The 17586-nt window shown below is 45.3% G+C and overlaps 1 protein-coding gene across 2 annotated transcripts in view; it reads left to right on the top strand.

The window, feature by feature from the left end:
• The first annotated feature begins 334 nt into the window (after nt 1-334).
• Nucleotides 335-17586, top strand: part of TMEM120A (transmembrane protein 120A) — a 473343-nt gene continuing 456091 nt past the window's right edge. The window contains exons 1-2 of one of the 2 annotated variants that reach the window (XM_069614938.1): nt 360-503; nt 13476-13563. In XM_069614938.1, the coding sequence (XP_069471039.1) occupies nt 13510-13563 (54 nt within the window). In that variant the 5' untranslated portion in view covers nt 360-503; nt 13476-13509. Of the gene's footprint in view, nt 504-13475; nt 13564-17586 lie in introns of both variants that reach the window. The other variant, XM_069614937.1, reaches the window with a different exon arrangement.

The following is a 17586-nucleotide window of genomic DNA, read 5'->3' as shown; positions in this document are numbered from 1 at the left end:
TCATTGTGTAATTTTGGGTTAGGCTGTCCCCCTTTAGGCTACTCCCAACACTCAGGTCACCTTCCCATGCTAGATTCCCCTTCCAGTAAGGCACCGGAAGCACAGTAATTTAAGAGCAGGCTGCTTGGTACTATGCGGCCGACTGACAAACTCTGCGATTGGCTACTGAGCACGGACCAGACGTGTTGCATTAACGTGTTGCAAACAGAATACTGCACAATCCAATACTGCACAATCCTCCCTTCAAAGCATTGAGCAATACGCGCATACGCTCCACCCGCTTCGACCTTCGTATTGTTGTACGTCAGTGGGAGGGGCTGGAGCCACGCCTGCAACTCCCTGCTTACCATTGGCCGCGCACAGCCTCCCGGAAGAAATCGGGATTGTGGCGTTGTGGAGGGCAGGGAAGACAAGCACGATCCGTTACCACCATGACCTCGACATCAATGCGCGAATGCGCGCGGGACTGGGAGGAGCTGCAAGACAACTATCAGCAGCTGCAGGTGAGTGCCAACGAGCCCCGCACAGAGTGTCTTGCGTAGCCCCCTTGATGCATAATGTCTCCTGTCAAAAATGCGCTGCCTGTACAATGCGCTGATTGGATGAATCTTTTGCTTGACATTTGACTCCGCCTACCAGTCATTCTGATTGGTTTAAATGTCTTACCTGCGCTTTCTTCTTGCCTCCACTTTACTTTGGTTGGCAAAATATGTATGTGTTTGGCGTCGTCTTTCTGCCTGTTCATTATGAAACGCTCTGTGAGTTGGTTGGAAAATCCACGTACTACGGATTACAGTTGCCTTCTCAAGCGCCTCAAGATCAAGTCAGAGGGAGCCAGTCTCTCGACTAGTTGACATGTATATGTCTGGTTCCCATTTTAACAGAAAATAGTGTGAACTCTCATTTGTTTACTAATCCAGTAGAGGGGTCGACCCTATGTTATGAAATGACCATGGAGCTGTATATTGATATAAAATAGGTTTATTTCATGAGCCCCAAGAGTCTGACTTGGCCGGACAACCCACTCGCATCAGGATGGTTCTGGAATGGCTACATTCCATATCCATGCTGCATATGAATTCTATACAGCGTGCATTAAGTACAACTACTATAACATCCCCCTTCCATATACTGAAAACAGAAAATCAATGGAGAAAATAATGAGGACATAACGGGTGAAAACAAGAGGACAAAACGAAATGAAAATTAAAGAATCACAGATAACAACTGAGATGCACAAAAGGATACATGTGTATAGATAGGTGGGTAACCACCACTAGTAGTAAATGTAGTAATTATTGAAATTTTGAATCATTTTGCGGTTTCTCTTGTATAACCCGCCACTTGAAATTTTGTCTCTTTTGTCATTGCTCCTGTCCTGTGTCCCATTGGTCATGTGGCCTGTTGCCCTCTGGTCTTACTCCTACTATTGCTGATTCTGTTGAAGTAATTTTCCACTCTCACAACATCATCAAAAGACCACATCTTCCCATCTTCCAGCACAACCGATTTGCCGGAACAGCTTCTTACTCTTTGTGGTGATCTGAATCTGGATTCGCCTTTCAATGTTTTCTTGGGCTCCTTGATGCAAACCCAATCTCCTTCCCTAATGATCTTCTCCTTTACTCCATTCCTGCGATCATAGTATTCTTTGTATTTTTCCTGTTTCTCTCTTACTCTTCTTATAATGTGTTCAATGTCCAACTGTACTTTACTTGCATCTATGAACATCCACGCAGGTCTCAGTCGGTTAGATGCCAATCTGCCACGCAGCATGGTAAATGGTTCTACACCTGTGGTGGAATGTGGAGTTTTTCTACAAGCACAAAGAGCCTCCTTGAGAGCCTCCCTCCATGGGAGGGATTTGGCTACACCCAATTGAATCACACCCTTTACGAATGTGTTCATTCTCGCAACAAGTCCATTTGCAATGGGATGGTAAAGTGAGGTTGTTATATGTTCAATCGCTCTATTTTTCAGAAATCCTTTAAATTACAACAATGTGAACTGACTCCCATTATCAGAGACCAATTCCTTGGGGTCACCTTCTCTGTTGAAAATTTCATTCAAAAAGTCCAAAATGTTTTCAGTGGTGACACTCCCTTTCACAACTCCCCACTCGACCCATTTCGAGGAATAGTCTATCAGGACTATAATGTATATTCTGACAGCATCAAGATTTTCATACGGTCCCATGACATCGATTGCCAACTTGGACCATACATTAATGGGAGTCTCCACTGGTTGTAGAGGCGTTTTCCACAAGTTTTTCACTTTGTCACTTGTAGCACATGCAGTACAATTCCTAACACTCGCTTCTACTTCACTCCACATACCCGGCCACCAATAATTACTTCTCACTCTCCTCTTAGGCTCCTTCCTAAATGTCCTTCATGGGCCAGAGTAAATATCTTGTTTCTTAATGCTATTGGAGGAATGATTCGGTCACCTCTATAGATGTGTTCTGAATCCATCGATAATTCCTCTTTGACCTGAGCAAAATCCCCCAAACTTTGGTCAAAATTATTCCAGTCACTGGCAATGGCTTCTCTGAGCTTTGATTGTTCCACGTCCATACTAGCCGTATCCTTCCATTCTTGTTTCGTAATGCCTGGGTTTATGGTAGCAATAATGTCATCGCATTCGGGCTCCTTCTCTGTTCCACCTTTCGCCTCTCCATAGTCCAATGGCAACCTGGAGAAGAAATCAGCCACTCGATTTAGTTTACCTGGAGTATAGCATACACAGATATTGTACTTCATTATGTCTAAGATACAACGCCTAGTCCTTGGTGATACCAGATGTGATGTTTTAGATTGTAGAACATGTAGTAGTGGCTTATGGTCAGTCTTAAGGAGAATGGGTAGTCCCCACACTAGATTCCTAAAATGCTCTAGGATCCACTTTACCCCCGAAGCTTCTCTCTCTATTGTTGAATAGTTTAATTCTGCTCCTTTCAAGACTCTTGATGCAAATGAGATAGTTACGAAACCTCTGTCTTGAAGCTGTTCTAATACACCTCTTAAGCCAATCTTACTGGCATCCACTGAAATTATGGTTTTCGCCTTGCAGTCAAACATTCCCAGTGTTGGTGCTTTGTTGATGGCGGCTTTTATTTGCTCAAACTCGTTTTTGCACTCATCTGACCATATATACTTCAAAGACTTTTTCATAAGTTCTTTCGTGTTCCTGGTTCTACTGGTATAATCATTCACAAATTTAGAGTAGTACTCTGTCATGCCCAAGAAACTTCTCAGTTGGTCCTTCTTCTCTGGTTCCGAAATGCTCAATATGGTGTTCATCAATTCCGCTTTGGGACTGATACCCTTGGCATCGATAGAATGACTTAGTTATGACACCTTATCACATTTAATCTTACACTTTTCAAATTTCAAATTCAGCCCACTCTTTTGGATTACCTGCAAAACCCCCATCAGGTTTGCATCATGTTCTTCTTCGGTAATAGCAGATATTAAAATGTCATCTTGGAAGCAGTGTACTCCTTCAAGGCCTCCAAATAAAAACAACATCAGTCTTTGAAACAACGCGGCAGCCGACGCAAGGCCAAAAGGCATCCTCTTAAACATGAATGCGCCTAGCGGAGTGACAAACGATGTAAGGTTTTTGGACTCTTCTTCCAAAGCTATCTGGTGGTAGGCTGAGGATAAGTCTAATGTGCTGAAAAACTTTGCTGGCTTCATGGTCGTCAATAATTCTCCTATATTCGGAAGGGGATGTCTGTCTATCTAGATATTTTTGTTCAGGTCTCTCAGATCTACGCACATTCTTATGGTCCCATCTGTTTTTTTCACTAGTACTATAGTGGCAAGCCATTCTGAGCTTTCTATGGGTTTGATTATGTTCTGTTCACAAAATCGCGAAAGTTCTTTCCTTAGCGCTTCTTTCGTGCCAATTGGAACGCCTCTTACACTATGCGCTATGGGTACAGCTCCCATCTTAAGGATTATCCTGTGTTGAAAACCCTCTAAAAGCCCAATTTTTTCACTGAACACCTTAGGAAACTGCTTTGCAAGTGTAGCTTTAATAGCATTATTTTCTTTTAGAACCCTCAGGATGGGAATTTCTTCCTCGGGATGAATTCTGACACGTAGAGCGGCTTGTTCTTCCCAGCCTACTGACGGACGAACCATCTTTTGCTATTTACAGTCTACAGTATGTTTCTCTTTCACGGAACCTTTCCCGGACCCTTTGGTCGCCTGCCATTGCATTCTGTTACCTATTTGAGACCCTTGGTTGCTTGCCATTGCATTTTGCTACCTGTTTTGAGACCCTTTGGTCGCCTGCCATTGCATTCTGTTACCTATTTGAGACTCTTGGTCGCCTACCATTGCATTCTGTTACCTATTTGAGACCCTTGGTCGCCTGCCATTGCATTTTGCTATCTATTTTGAGACCCTTTGGTCGCCTGCCATTGCATTCTGTTACCTATATGAGACCCTTGGTCGCCTACCATTGCATTCTGTTACCTATTTGAGACCCTTGGTTGCTTGCCATTGCATTTTGCTACCTGTTTTGAGACCCTTTGGTCGCCTGCCATTGCATTCTGTTACCTATTTGAGACTCTTGGTCGCCTACCATTGCATTCTGTTACCTATTTGAGACCCTTGGTCGCCTGCCATTGCATTTTGCTATCTATTTTGAGACCCTTTGGTCGCCTGCCATTGCATTCTGTTACCTATATGAGACCCTTGGTCGCCTGCCATTGCATTTTGCTATCTATTTTGAGACCCTTTGGTCGCCTGCCATTGCATTCTGTTACCTATATGAGATCCTTGGTCGCCTGCCATTGCATTTTGCTACCTGTTTTGAGACCTTTTGGTCGCCTGCCATTGCACTTTGCTAACTGCTCTGCACATTGCATTCTTTAGCTTATACTGTGATTTTTTAATTTAGCTGAACCCTACTGCTGAAACTGCACCCACTTGCTCTGCTCATGCATTTTAGCTCATACTGTGATTTTTGAATCTAGGTGAACCCTATTGTTGAAATTGCACCTACCCATCTGCACATTGCACTTTTAGCTTATACTGTGATCTTTGTATTTAGCAGAACCCCTTCTGGTGAAACTGGACCTACCTGCTTTGCACTGCACACTGTATCTTAGCTTACACTGTAACTCTAGAATTTAGGTGACCCCCATTGTCGAAACGGCACCAACCATCTGCACATCGCTTTTTATTTCTTAACCTATATGGTGATCCTCGACACAGCCTTTCAGGGACACCCAACACCAACTAATTATTAGCGTTAGTGAAGCTCTTACTGCTCACAACGACCCTGCCTACCATGAGTAAAAACATAAAGACCCAGACCTTCCTACACACAATTGGTCTCCTCACAACCATGGCCTCTGCTACTGCTAGCACAAGATCTCCCATAGACAGAAACATGAGACTTAGGGCAAGACTACCCTGCATTTATGAACCTAAAAGAAACTATATAAACAACACCACTGGACTCCTCTCTACCCATGACCACTTGGCTAAACAAGCACAGGTAACGAAAACGGACACTCTAAACTCTGTGCCTGCCCACTCGTACACAAAGAAGTACCCGAGCCAAAATAGACACACAATCAAACCTTCACACAATCCCAATCCTAAGAGTACCCTGACGCTAACTGGGTCGCTCATCAACGCCAGATCCATGGTAGACCATGCCATTGAAATTGCAGACATCCTAAGCAACAGTAGTCTGGACCTACTTGCCATAACAGAGACTTGACTCCACGAGGCAGCAGGAGCTACCCTGATGTTAGCTGTACCTGATAGCCACCAGATCCTCAGAGGAGATAGACCCAATGCTAAAGGCGGTGGCCTAGCCATCATTTCCAAAACTCCCTTGCCTATTAGGCTCGCCATCTCACCTCCTTGCTCATCCTGTGAAATACTCACAGCTAAACTGATGTCATCCAATAACTGCACGCTGACCATCCACTTGATTTACAGGCCCCCAGAACCGCTAGATGACCTTAACAGTCTGATAGCGAATAATACTCAAAACCACTCCCAAACCCTGCTGATGGGCGATTTCAACATTGGCCTTAACGACCCAGACAACAAACATGCCCACTCAATAGCAGCTCTACTTAATGACCATGGGCTCAACCAAAAAGTCCTCTCCCCTACCCACATCAAAGGTAGAACTCTCGACTGGGTATCTGAACTCAACTGTAACATTGACATCACCGACATCGTCCCACAACCTTGGACGGACCACTACTTAATAAACTTCACAGCCACACTTGATCTCCTCAGCCCTAAATCCATCAGTATGATACCCCCTCTCCCTACTAGAAGTAAAAAAGATATTACTGCCGAAAAACTCATCCCTCTCCTCCTCCCCGCTATTAATGGCCTGGAGAATAACACCGACCCAGACACCTTAGTGGACACCTTCAACAAAGTTATGACCACTGCACTAGACTCTGTCGCACCAACAAAACTGCGCAAAGGCAAGCAGGAAGCACATTTGAATACCTGGTTCACACCCCAACTCAAGGATCTAAGAAAACAGAAAAGAAAATCTGGCTATCTGGCTATCTGGCGCATCTAGCCCACCGACAACAACAAAACTAAACTAGCCCAACTATCCAGACTGTATAAGAAAGAAATTATTAACACAAAAAGAAATCTATTTGTTGACAGAATCACTAAAGCCAAATCAAACACTAAGGAACTTTTTTTCCATCCTCCGGGAAATTGAATCACCCCTACAACTGGCAGACATTGTCCCGAAGGACAAGATATGGTGTACTAACATTCAAAACGCCTTATTGAATAAAATGTCCACCCTCCAACTTAAAATAACCAAACAAAAGGACTCTCTGCCCCTTTCTGATCAACAAATACCACTGCCCACGGAGCCCAATACTATTCTGCCTTTCAGCTTCAAAACCATCCCAATCATTGATACTGAAAAGGTCATTCTCTCCCTGAAACCATCCAACTGCAAGGGCGACAGCTGCCCAGCCCAAATAATAAAGGAGGCAGCCAGGGACTTAGCCCCATTTATCTCGAAGCTCATAAACTCCTCCTTTAAATCAAATACAGTACCTACTAACCTGACAGAATCTTGGGTCCTCCCCCCTACTCAAAAAACAAACCCTTGATCCATCTATCCCAACCAACTACAGACCTATCACCACTGTGCCATTCCTACTCAAAATTATTGACAGAGTAGCCTACTTACAAATTCAAGACTACCTGGAAGCCAACCACCTGCTAGGCTCTCGGCAATCGGGATTCCGCCCACTCCATGGCACCGAAACAGCCTTGCTAGACCTTAAGACAAAAATTGAGGAGCTAAAGGATAGTGGAAAAACAGCTTTGCTACTTCTACTGGACTTGTCAGCAGCCTTTGACCTGGTGGTTCACACAGTTTTATGCAGCCACCTTAGGCTCGCTGCCAACTTCACAGGGGAAGCTACAGCCTGGGTCCAATCCTTTCTAGCCAACCGGACTATGAGAGTTTTCTCTACATCCACCTGTGCTGACCCCATCCAAATAACATGCAGAGTCCCACAGGGCTCCTGTGTCTCACCCACCATGTATAACATTTTCACATAGCCACTGTTTGACAAGTTGGACAGACTGGGCGTCACCTACACGAATTATGCAGATGACACCCATATCCTCATACCCCTTTCGGGCAACTATGAATCGGACCTGGCCCTGGTGAATAAGATATACATCCTCATTCAGGCATGGATGGCCACCCATGGCCTCTGTCTGAATGACGATAAAACTTAGATCCTGCTCCTCGGATCTGACTCTAACCTAAAAAAACGAACCCCAAACTAAGCATCATTCAACATTGATAACAATATCATTAAGGCTATGCCTGTGGTAAAAACTCTAGGATTCTATCTGGACTCCTCTCTCACCCTTAAGAAGCAAGTGAACTCCCTCTCCTCCACAACAGCTTACACTTGCAAATTTAATCAGAGCTGCCAGACCATTCCTCTCCAGTGCCAGCTGTGTCACCCTAGCCAATGCTCTTATCATGTCTAGACTAGACTATTGCAACACCCTGTACTCAGGAGCCAACAAGTATGTCACTGACAAACTTCAAAGATTGCAAACTTAACGCCTTAAGAGCAGCATTGAACATCCCACATAGAGAGCACATCTCTAAATTCAGGAAAGAGACCCACTGGGTAAATATAAAGGATCGAATCCTCCTCAAAACTATCTCTATCACTTCCAAATGCCTAAACAATTTAGCACCTCCTTACTTATCGGAAGAAATCTCCAGGAGATCTACAATCCGACCCACGAGATCTGCCAATTCATTTATGCATGAAATCCCTAGATTTAAACTGACCACGGCCGGAGGAACTAGCTTCCCAGTCAAAGCAGCACAATCATGGAATACACTGCCAGTTGACCTTAGACGCCCCCTACGCTACGCCAGATTTAGCTCTCAAATGATTTTGCACTAACAACCCATAACCACCTCTTCCCCCCTACCGCGCTCTACCCTTCTGACACGACCCCGACAACCATTGCACTCAACATTACTACTGTATCCTACACACCGGACCTGTAGTCCACAGCTGTAGGCGCTCCCTTAAGTAAACACAATGTTAAGTCTGATCCTTGTCATGTATCTGTGATCAGTTGTACCCTCCATGCTTCTTGAATGGCAATTGTTCTGTACTTCACTATATATTGTATCATACGTTGTATTTACATGTATGCACCTGCCTGTGACAGGCAATGTAACTAAGCTTTGAGACTTCTTGTACTGCTGCGCCCAGCTGCCCAAGGGCTTGGTGCGCATTATCAAATTAATAAACAAACAAACTGCAACTTCACCCAGGTACATCCAATGATATCAATGGGAGTCTTACCATACCCCATTGCTCTCACTCCAGTGTGTCCTGCAAGTTGCCAGATAATGTTTCAACAAATGTCTTGACATTGATCATAGTATACAGAGACCCAGTGTCCGCCATAATGGGTAAGGATATTCCATTTATTTTCATGTTAACCCATGGTCCTTTATTCTGTCCTATGGAAGTGACTGTAAGTATCTGTACGTGCTGCGTGTTCTCACTGCTAATGGTTAGCATGTTATCAGGTCCAGGGTTCTCTTCAACCGCCTTTACCATGTTTCTCGGTGGTCTGCTGAAAGAGTATCTGTTGAATCTATTCACTCTGCCACAAATGTTTCTGCATACCTTGGCAAAATGCCCTATGTGACCACATTTATAACACTCTTTCTCAGTATCATTGAGTTTGTACCAGCCGCCTTTTTGACAACGGCTCTGGGTCTGGTTCCTGTATCCAGCGTCTCTATCTCTCTTGGAGCTGGGTCTTGAATTATTTGTAGTCATCCTTCTCACCATTGCCACTAGAGAGTCTTCAGTGTCCTCTTTAACGTCATCTTGGACCATTTTGATTTCTCTATCCTCATTCTTGCCAAACCTTTCTCTCATGCATTTAAGCATCTAAGTTCCATGCTCCTGGCTATCTCCATTGCTTGATCTAGTGACAGATTTTTTGTCTGCCACAACCTTGTATGCGTGAGTCAGCCACATTTAACACAAGTTGATCCCTTAGATATTCTTCGCCAATACCAGTGAAGTCACATGTGGACCGAAGTCCCTTCAGAGATGCCATATAAGCATCTATTGATTCACCTTTCAATTGTCGCCTTGAAAAGAATTTCTATCTTTCCAGTACCACATTGGTTTTATTGCCGAAATGTTTGGCTAACTTCACCAGTGCGCATTGAAACTTGCGATTGTTGTCACCAGAGCCACCCTCTGCACCATCCAAATCAGGGAGTGCCCTGAAAATCCTTAATGCTTCCGCCCCAATGCAGTTTACCAATGTGGCCTCTTTGAGATCGTCAGTATACTTACTGCCTCCCACAGCCCTCAGGTATACTTGGAAGCCGTCGATCCATTGTTCCCAGGGACATGTAGGATTCCCAGGGAAAGGGAGAAATTGCACTGGCGCTGTAACATGTTGCATTGTGAGGGCGGATAAGTTTAACTTATCAGTATTTGATCTCTGGTGCAGATGTGGTCTTATTTATTTATTTTTTGCTCCCTTTTTTGTACAGTGTCACAGTTCTACTGCCGAAGGAACTGCAATCTCCTGCTTAAATTCTTTTATAATGTGCCATGAAGTATTCTTAGTTATCTTAATGGTATTCTAGATTGGTCACAGCTTCCTTGTATGTCTTTTTTTTTCTTCTAATCCTCTTTCAGAATGTGCCATCCATTTCCATATGTGGTTTACAGTTCATCCATTTGATTATTATTAATCTCCTCACTCCCCAAAGGATTATTATGTGGATTGTACACTGTTTTTTGCTAGTGTATTAGTATTTTCCTGCTCCGTGATGTGGTTGCCACGGTTACATACCCATAAATAACATTGTCTCTAAGATGGCCGGCACGTTATGGCACGCCTTTAGGTCCTTTCTTCATGTCTCTGTCCCAATGATCCGTCAATGTCTCTGTGCCTTTTTTCGGCTCCGACAGCTCTCCTTTTCGTCTTGTAGCCGTCGCCGGATGCCCGCCAGCTTCACCAGGCTGCACAGTTTCCGTCGTTCAGTCGAGGCGCGTAACAAAACTCTGGGGGCTCCACATGTAAATGATCCTCATCGCCAAATGTTATGAAATGACCATGGAGCTGTATATTGATATAAAATAAGTTTATTTCATGAGCCCCCAGACTCTGACTCCGCCGGGCAACCTACTCACATCAGGATGGTTCTGGAATGGCTACATTCCAGAACCATGTTGCATATGAATTCTATACAGCGTGCATTACGTACTTAGTACAACTACTATAACACCCTAACATATTATACATTAATTCTTTTACAGGAAACTTTGATCACCGACTGCCCCGTCCTTGATGGCTATTCCTCTGCATTTCAGTTGGCCACTAAGGGCATGTGTGGTCGTCTGGAGGTCTAATGACGCTTGTCAAATGGTGTGCGGGGCTTCAGTTGACAAATGTTAAAAAAACAGTCTCGTTAGTTTCCCAAAATAAAGTGTCGACTGCAGGACAATCTGGATCTGTTGATGCTTAATTTGAATTGGCATTTGGGAGTCTAATCTTGAACAACTCTTGGATGTTCTTAATGCATTTGTAAATGATTGGACTGCTAAAATTGATGGGGGGGCTAGTTGTAAGGACCTCGCAAGATTATATCTCGCCAGATTTCGAGCGCGAGCCACAGAGAGCCGCGAAAGGCGCGAACGTGGGATTCCAAAGGTGCTAGTTCTCCGGATCAGGTCGTGCTCCCGTCGCTCCTCCTCATCAGAGGCACAAGACTACACCTGTGCATGTAACACCCTATTGACTTATTTGCTTATGGACATTCAAGGAACCCTGTTCTCAGTTAATTGTAAATTATAACCTTGACAAATAAAATTGTCAACTACAGCAAGCTGATTCCTCATTTATTATACCACATATTTGGCAACAAGGATGAGAATATAAAAGGATGGATAGTGGAAGCACCGTGCTTACAGCCGTTCAATACAGCCAGGAACACTGTCATCACCATGGACGCCAGTGTGTGTGCTTTGGGTGCCGTACTCACCCAGAAGAAAGGAGATACTGAACACGTAGTAGCATTCGCCTCTAAAGCTCTGTCTGCGGCTGAGAAGAATTACTCCACAGTGGAAGAAGAGTTGTTAGCCAGCACATGGACTGTTGAGCACTTGAGGAGTTACATATGGGGCACTAAGTTCAAACTGGTCACCGACCATAAGCCCCTCATTCGTATGCTCAGTCCACGGGGGACAAAGTCATCAACACCCCACTTGGCACGTATAACGGCCAAACTCCAGGAATACACATTTGAAATAACCCACATAGCCGGTTGGAGAAATGCCCAGGCGGACTGCATGTCGAGGTTACCGGGAAACAAAGAGATGGCCACCACGTTTCTGCAAGATGAATGCACAGTAGCGTCCATTCAAGACCTCAGAGTTCCTGAATTTCTGGAGTTGAGTGAAGGACAATGGAATGAAGAGGATGGTAAAGACCCCACCATGGTGATACTTGGAGTGGGTCAGGAGCAGATGGCCAGAAGAAAAGGCCATACCGGAAGGCATGAGACCGTATTGGAAAGTGGAGGATGAAATCTCAGAGATGGAAGGATTGCTCATGAAGTGGGATCAACACTGGCGTAACGGGGGCCCCCACAGCCCTGGCGGTGCGGGGTGGGGGGGTCCTGCTGGCACATGTCATGGGAGGGGGCCCCACTTAGAGAAAAAGAAATGAAAACAAATATTTTGTAATTTATTTTTTTAATATTTCTTTTTGAATTTACTCTGCATTCATAAACAAATCATTTCTGTAACAAATACTTTTTTGTAGGAAGGCAGAGGGCCACATTACAAGTTTGGCGGTCGCCTTGCAGGTAAAATGGGCAGGCTGCCGCCAAACTTGCAATTTTCTTTTCCAGTGCCCAGGAAGGGTAATTTCGGCCTTGTAATTTTGGCGGTAATCGCCCATTCACGGGCGCCAGAAAATATTCTTTGCCATTCCCATTGAGCCCAATATGCACCGGCACCATTCGTGAATGGTGCCGGTGCATCCGACATGTTCTGCTCGTGGGTGCCAGCAAAGGCACCTGCGAGCAGAACTCGTAGTTTGCTGGTCCAGTAACTATGGTACCGGCAAGCTTACCGGTACCGTAGTTACCAGACCGGCAAACTCGTAATGAGGCCCAGAGTGTCTACAAAAAGAAACTTCCTTTTTAAAGTCTGAGGGCTCCTCCCACCCCATGATATGGGAGACCCCGGGCTGGAGGCCTCCATGCCATGGGGTCGGGGGAGCCCTATGACTTAAAAAAGAAATAGTTTATTTTTGAAGACACTCTGCCTTCATAAAGAAATTATTTCCGTTATGGTTCGGTCCTTAACGGAAATAATTTCTTTATGAAGTCAGAGTGACTTCAAAAAGAAACAATTTCTTTTTGAAGTAATAGGGCTCCCCTCAACCCCATGACATGTGTGTGTGTGTGTGTGTGTGAGTGTATTTGGAAAGGGTGTGTACACTTAAATGTGTAGGGGGTTGCCTCTGTGAGTGTATGCTGAAAGGGTGCACACAAATGTATGGGTGGCTGGGTGTGCGTGCGTGCGTGCGTGTACAGTGAAAGGGTGCACACTTAGGGTGGCTGCCTGAGTGTGCCTGCATGGTGAAAGGGTGCACACTTAAATGTATGGGTGGCTGCTTGGGTGTGCCTGAATGGTGAAAGGGTGCGTACTGGGTGTGCCTGTATGGTGAAAGAGTGCACACTTAAATGTATGGATGGCTGGCTACATTTCGAGGGGGCTGATCCTTCAAATGTTGGTAGAGGCGCTAACTTCACGGGCGTTGGGGGAGGGGCAAATTTATCTATCTTCTTTACGCATTTTAATGAGACTATTCTAGTGCAACTTCAATGTTACTAGCAGTTAACTCTCTCTCCTTTAGGTCTGAAAGCACCCACTTATGGACTGCTGTGAGAATGAGCGGTCTCCTGTTTCCTCTCTACCCTTCCAATCACTCCCCTGGCATGCAAGTACTACACAATTTAAATTGTCTAAAAAATGTGGTATTTGAATGCAGGTACAACAGTGAAATGCTTTACGTTAGTAATTGCTGGGCCCTTGTTAACAGTGAAATCCAGGTGCCAAAACCGGATCTTCATCTGAGGTTCCCCTTTTGGGGGCTAAAATTAGGCTCAGTACTTCTGGGTCTGTTGTCACCGGGGTCAGCCCGAGGTTTCCACGTCTGGAACTAAGTGTACCGAGTCACGGCTCGAGGTACTTCTCAAGGTTACTAAACGTACCATGGTTATCCCTGAGGTTCCCCTTCTTGGGGCTATATCTAAGACAGCAGGATTGAGGGGGCCCCTTTTGAGGGTTCTGGCTTCAGGTGGTGACTCTAAGCCTTCCCACACTCGGGCCTGTGGTGGAACCGATCCTGCTGAGGGGGCAAAGAAGCCGCTTAAGCACCTTAAGTCTTTGAGTACCGGTTCTGCCGAGGTTCCCTCACTTGGGGCTAATTCATCTGCTAGCACCAGCTTTGCCGAGGTTCCTTGCCACAAGGCTAAAATGGAACATAAGACCCCTGACTCCCCTGTGGTGACCACTGCCTCACTTACACCTGTGACAGTTCTCCTCAGGTGTTAACAAAATGGCGATCCAACCCCGCGGTCCACGGCGGCCATTTTGACTATCAGATGAAGATCCGGTTTTGGCAGACCCTTTGCAGGGGTCCTCGGAGGAAACATCGGAGCGCTGGTTAGATCCCTATCGGGAAACACCTCAGGGCGATCCCTGGAAATAGAGCCACATGAACGCCTCACGGACGTAGACAAGGATATGTCCTCAGACGTGTGTAGCTTGTAGCGAGCGTCAATTTTCTTGTTTAGGTGTTGCCGGGAATTAGGTTTTTCCCAGACCTTACGGGCCTTACACCAACGTTCACCACGGCTGGTGCCGCGGGGCATGTTTTTGGGGCAGAGCAGCCTTTTCCACGTTTTGTGGATAAGAACCCGTTCCGCCCTCCAATGGTTGGTGTGCTCTGACTCCGCTGCCACAAACCCCAACGGCAAGGTGGCTGTTTTTCTCTTGCCCAAAAGCCTCTTCTTCAGCAACGGGTGATCTCCCTGCCGATAAAACCTCTAAATTATATTTTCCTTCGGTCGCATTTCACCTCAATTGGTCCATAGATACCGTGAAAAATCAAAAGAAACTACCATTTTGAATCAGTGGGGACTCCCCTCCCCGATTATTGGACACTACAAATGCAGCAATTGTAGCGTTTGCCCCATGACTGAGACTAAACACACCTTCCAATATGGGGCCAAAACACGGACGATGAAAAGTCACACCAATTGCAGCACAAAGAATGCCATTTACATTATATCATCCTCATGTGAACTACTATATGTAGGCAAAACCACGAGGGAAGTCAGGGTGAGAATTGGCGAGCATCGCTCATGCATTAGGAATCATACACCAGATAAACCATTGTGGAGCATTTTAACAAAAATAACATAAAGACACAGAAATTAGACACGGTATCACACGGTCTAAACATTTCAGTAGAATGGAATGTATTAAATAATAACTAATTCCGTTTTCTCGGAAGGTGTGTCACATGACATGCCAAAGAGGTCAGAGTTTGTTATTTTTCCACTGCCAAAACTAGACCGACTGTTTGAGGAATACCCAAGTTATTTAACCTGGACTACGTTGCCCACAACCCCTTGCGGTCCAATTTCCTTCAAGAAAATATGAAACTAAATACTGTGATCTCTCCACGTGTAGACCACGGCACCCATATATCCATGCGAGCAGCAAGCGAACTGTCCAGAATCCACTTTGATGATTCAATAGACTAAGCACAAACAAATACATCATCCCGCACTATGGGATGCATTAGTTCCAGGCGAGAGGACCACAGCGCCCATAATTCCAGGCGGTACGGTCACGTGGACCTGCATTCTATTAGCAGGCCCCGCCGTTCCTGTAGCAACGGTCTCAGCAACGCCACAGCAAGGAGACGCAGAAGGCATGCCCGGACTCGTCTGCTAGCAAGAAATCACTGTCTGATTCAAAGGTAACCTAAGCTGCCGTCCAGCAACTGCAGACTTTTATGAACGATTGCAATAGGGTAGAGCAGGAATGTGACACTATTTCATCATTTATTTCGCCAGCTCGATCACCGGTAAGAGACGCGCAGCGCTTTACTTCCACATATGGCGCCTGGATAGAAGTAACTTGTTATAGTCAGCACCCCGCAGCGTTCACTGCATCAATAGAACACACCTATCTGAAGTAAACAAATTTCTGCTTTTAAGATATGTAAATAATTGCAGACGCTCCTGGGGGCCCGAACAGATAATAGGTGACGCTCTTGTCCTGTTATATTTGTTTCCCTCCTCTGCAGGTGCACTTACCAAGCACCTAGATAAACAGGCAGTCACTCTGATGTATGGTTGGCAACGTTGGTCACTCAAGAATTACAAACAATAGTGAGTACCGGTCCAAATTGATGTTTATAGCTAGTTTTTTACCTTCTCACATATACCAGACAGTCTGTGAGGCTCATGTCCTTTTTCACTTCTAGGACAAAGTAACCTTGGTCTCCATATCGACTCTCTCCTCTCTCTATCCCACCACATTTCTCTCACTGCTAAATCCTGTCGCCTTCACCTCTACAACATTCGTAAAATCCGACCCCTCCTTACCTTCCACGCCACTAAACTCTTAATTACCTCCCTCATCTTCTCCAGGCTCTGCTACGGTTCCTCCCTTCTCTTCGGTCTCCCCTCCTCTCCTCTCTCCCCTCTTAAATCCATCTACCACTCTGCCATCTGCTCCCTATGCCTTCTCTCACCTCTTGATTCTATCTCCTCCCCCCTCACCTCTCTGGGCTGGCTCTCTTTTCACTCCCAGCTTCAGTTCAAGTTCCTGTCTTGTTTTCAAATCACTCTATGGTCTCCATCCCCCACCTCTCCTCCCTTCTTTCTTTCTACACCCCTTCTCGCTCTCTCCGCTCTGCTAATCTTTTCCTACCCTCTCCTCCCCCACCCTGCGCCCCCCCCCCCGCTTCCGCTCCTTCCAACACCTAGCTCCATTCCACTGGAATCACCTCCCCCTTCACATCCGCTCTTCTCCCTCCTACCCTTCCTTTCGCTCTTCCCTAAAATCTTCTCTTCCACTCTCCTCCCTAACACCCCACGTTCCTTTCCTCCTCCATTCCCCACTACTCTCACCTCTTACTACTGCTCTTCCTTACCCTTTCCATCTAAACTATCTCCTTCCTCCCTTCCCCCTGCTCGCATCTAGCCTCTCCTTTTCCTCTCTACTTCCTTCACATTCCTGCATTCCCTGTTTCCCCGTCCTTACCTCCTCTAGATCTACTACTCCCTTGCACACCTCTCCCATCCCTTCACCCTCCTCACCCCTGCAATTTTGAAAGTTGTTCTTTATACTGTTTTCAGGTTGTGGTTCAATTGTCATCTCATCCTTGCTGTATTGTTCACTTGTTCTCGTGTAAAGCACTTTGGAGTAAAGGGCTATATAAATTCAATAAAATACAAATACAAATGACGTAAGGCACCACAATATTGGAGCACACACGCCAGGATTCACTCCATCACACCGGTTTCTTAGCCCCTGAAAGTCCAGAGGAGGTGAGCCGGTATTATACAGCTGAGAAACCCAGCTGTAGCCTTTACCAAGTAAAAGGTTTTTAAATAAACAGAGATGACAAACTAGGCACTTACAGTTCTATATTTTTATTCCCTAGCATTGAGGCTCTATAGCCACACACCCCCAACTCCTATGAATGAGGCAACGCAGAACTGGCAATTGCACTCCATCCTGAAGAAGGTTGATTACGAAATATCTAATAAGGGAATCTTAACCCTTCATGAGCGGACTCAACCGAAACATGTTGACAACAGTTTTCCGAACCCCTGCATGTAGACAGAGGGTCACATTGTAAAATAATAGAGTGCAAAAACTGACATTTGTTTGATTTACAACTGTGGTACCAGTATTATATCACTTTCTTAATGTATGCGAAT

The sequence above is a fragment of the Ambystoma mexicanum genome, chromosome 9 (genome assembly GCF_040938575.1).
Source record: "Ambystoma mexicanum isolate Mex_15411 chromosome 9, UKY_AmexF1_1, whole genome shotgun sequence".
Classification (NCBI taxonomy): Eukaryota; Metazoa; Chordata; class Amphibia; order Caudata; family Ambystomatidae; genus Ambystoma; species Ambystoma mexicanum.
The sequence above is the reverse complement of the archived record's forward strand: the minus strand, read 5'-3'. Positions and strand labels throughout refer to the sequence as shown.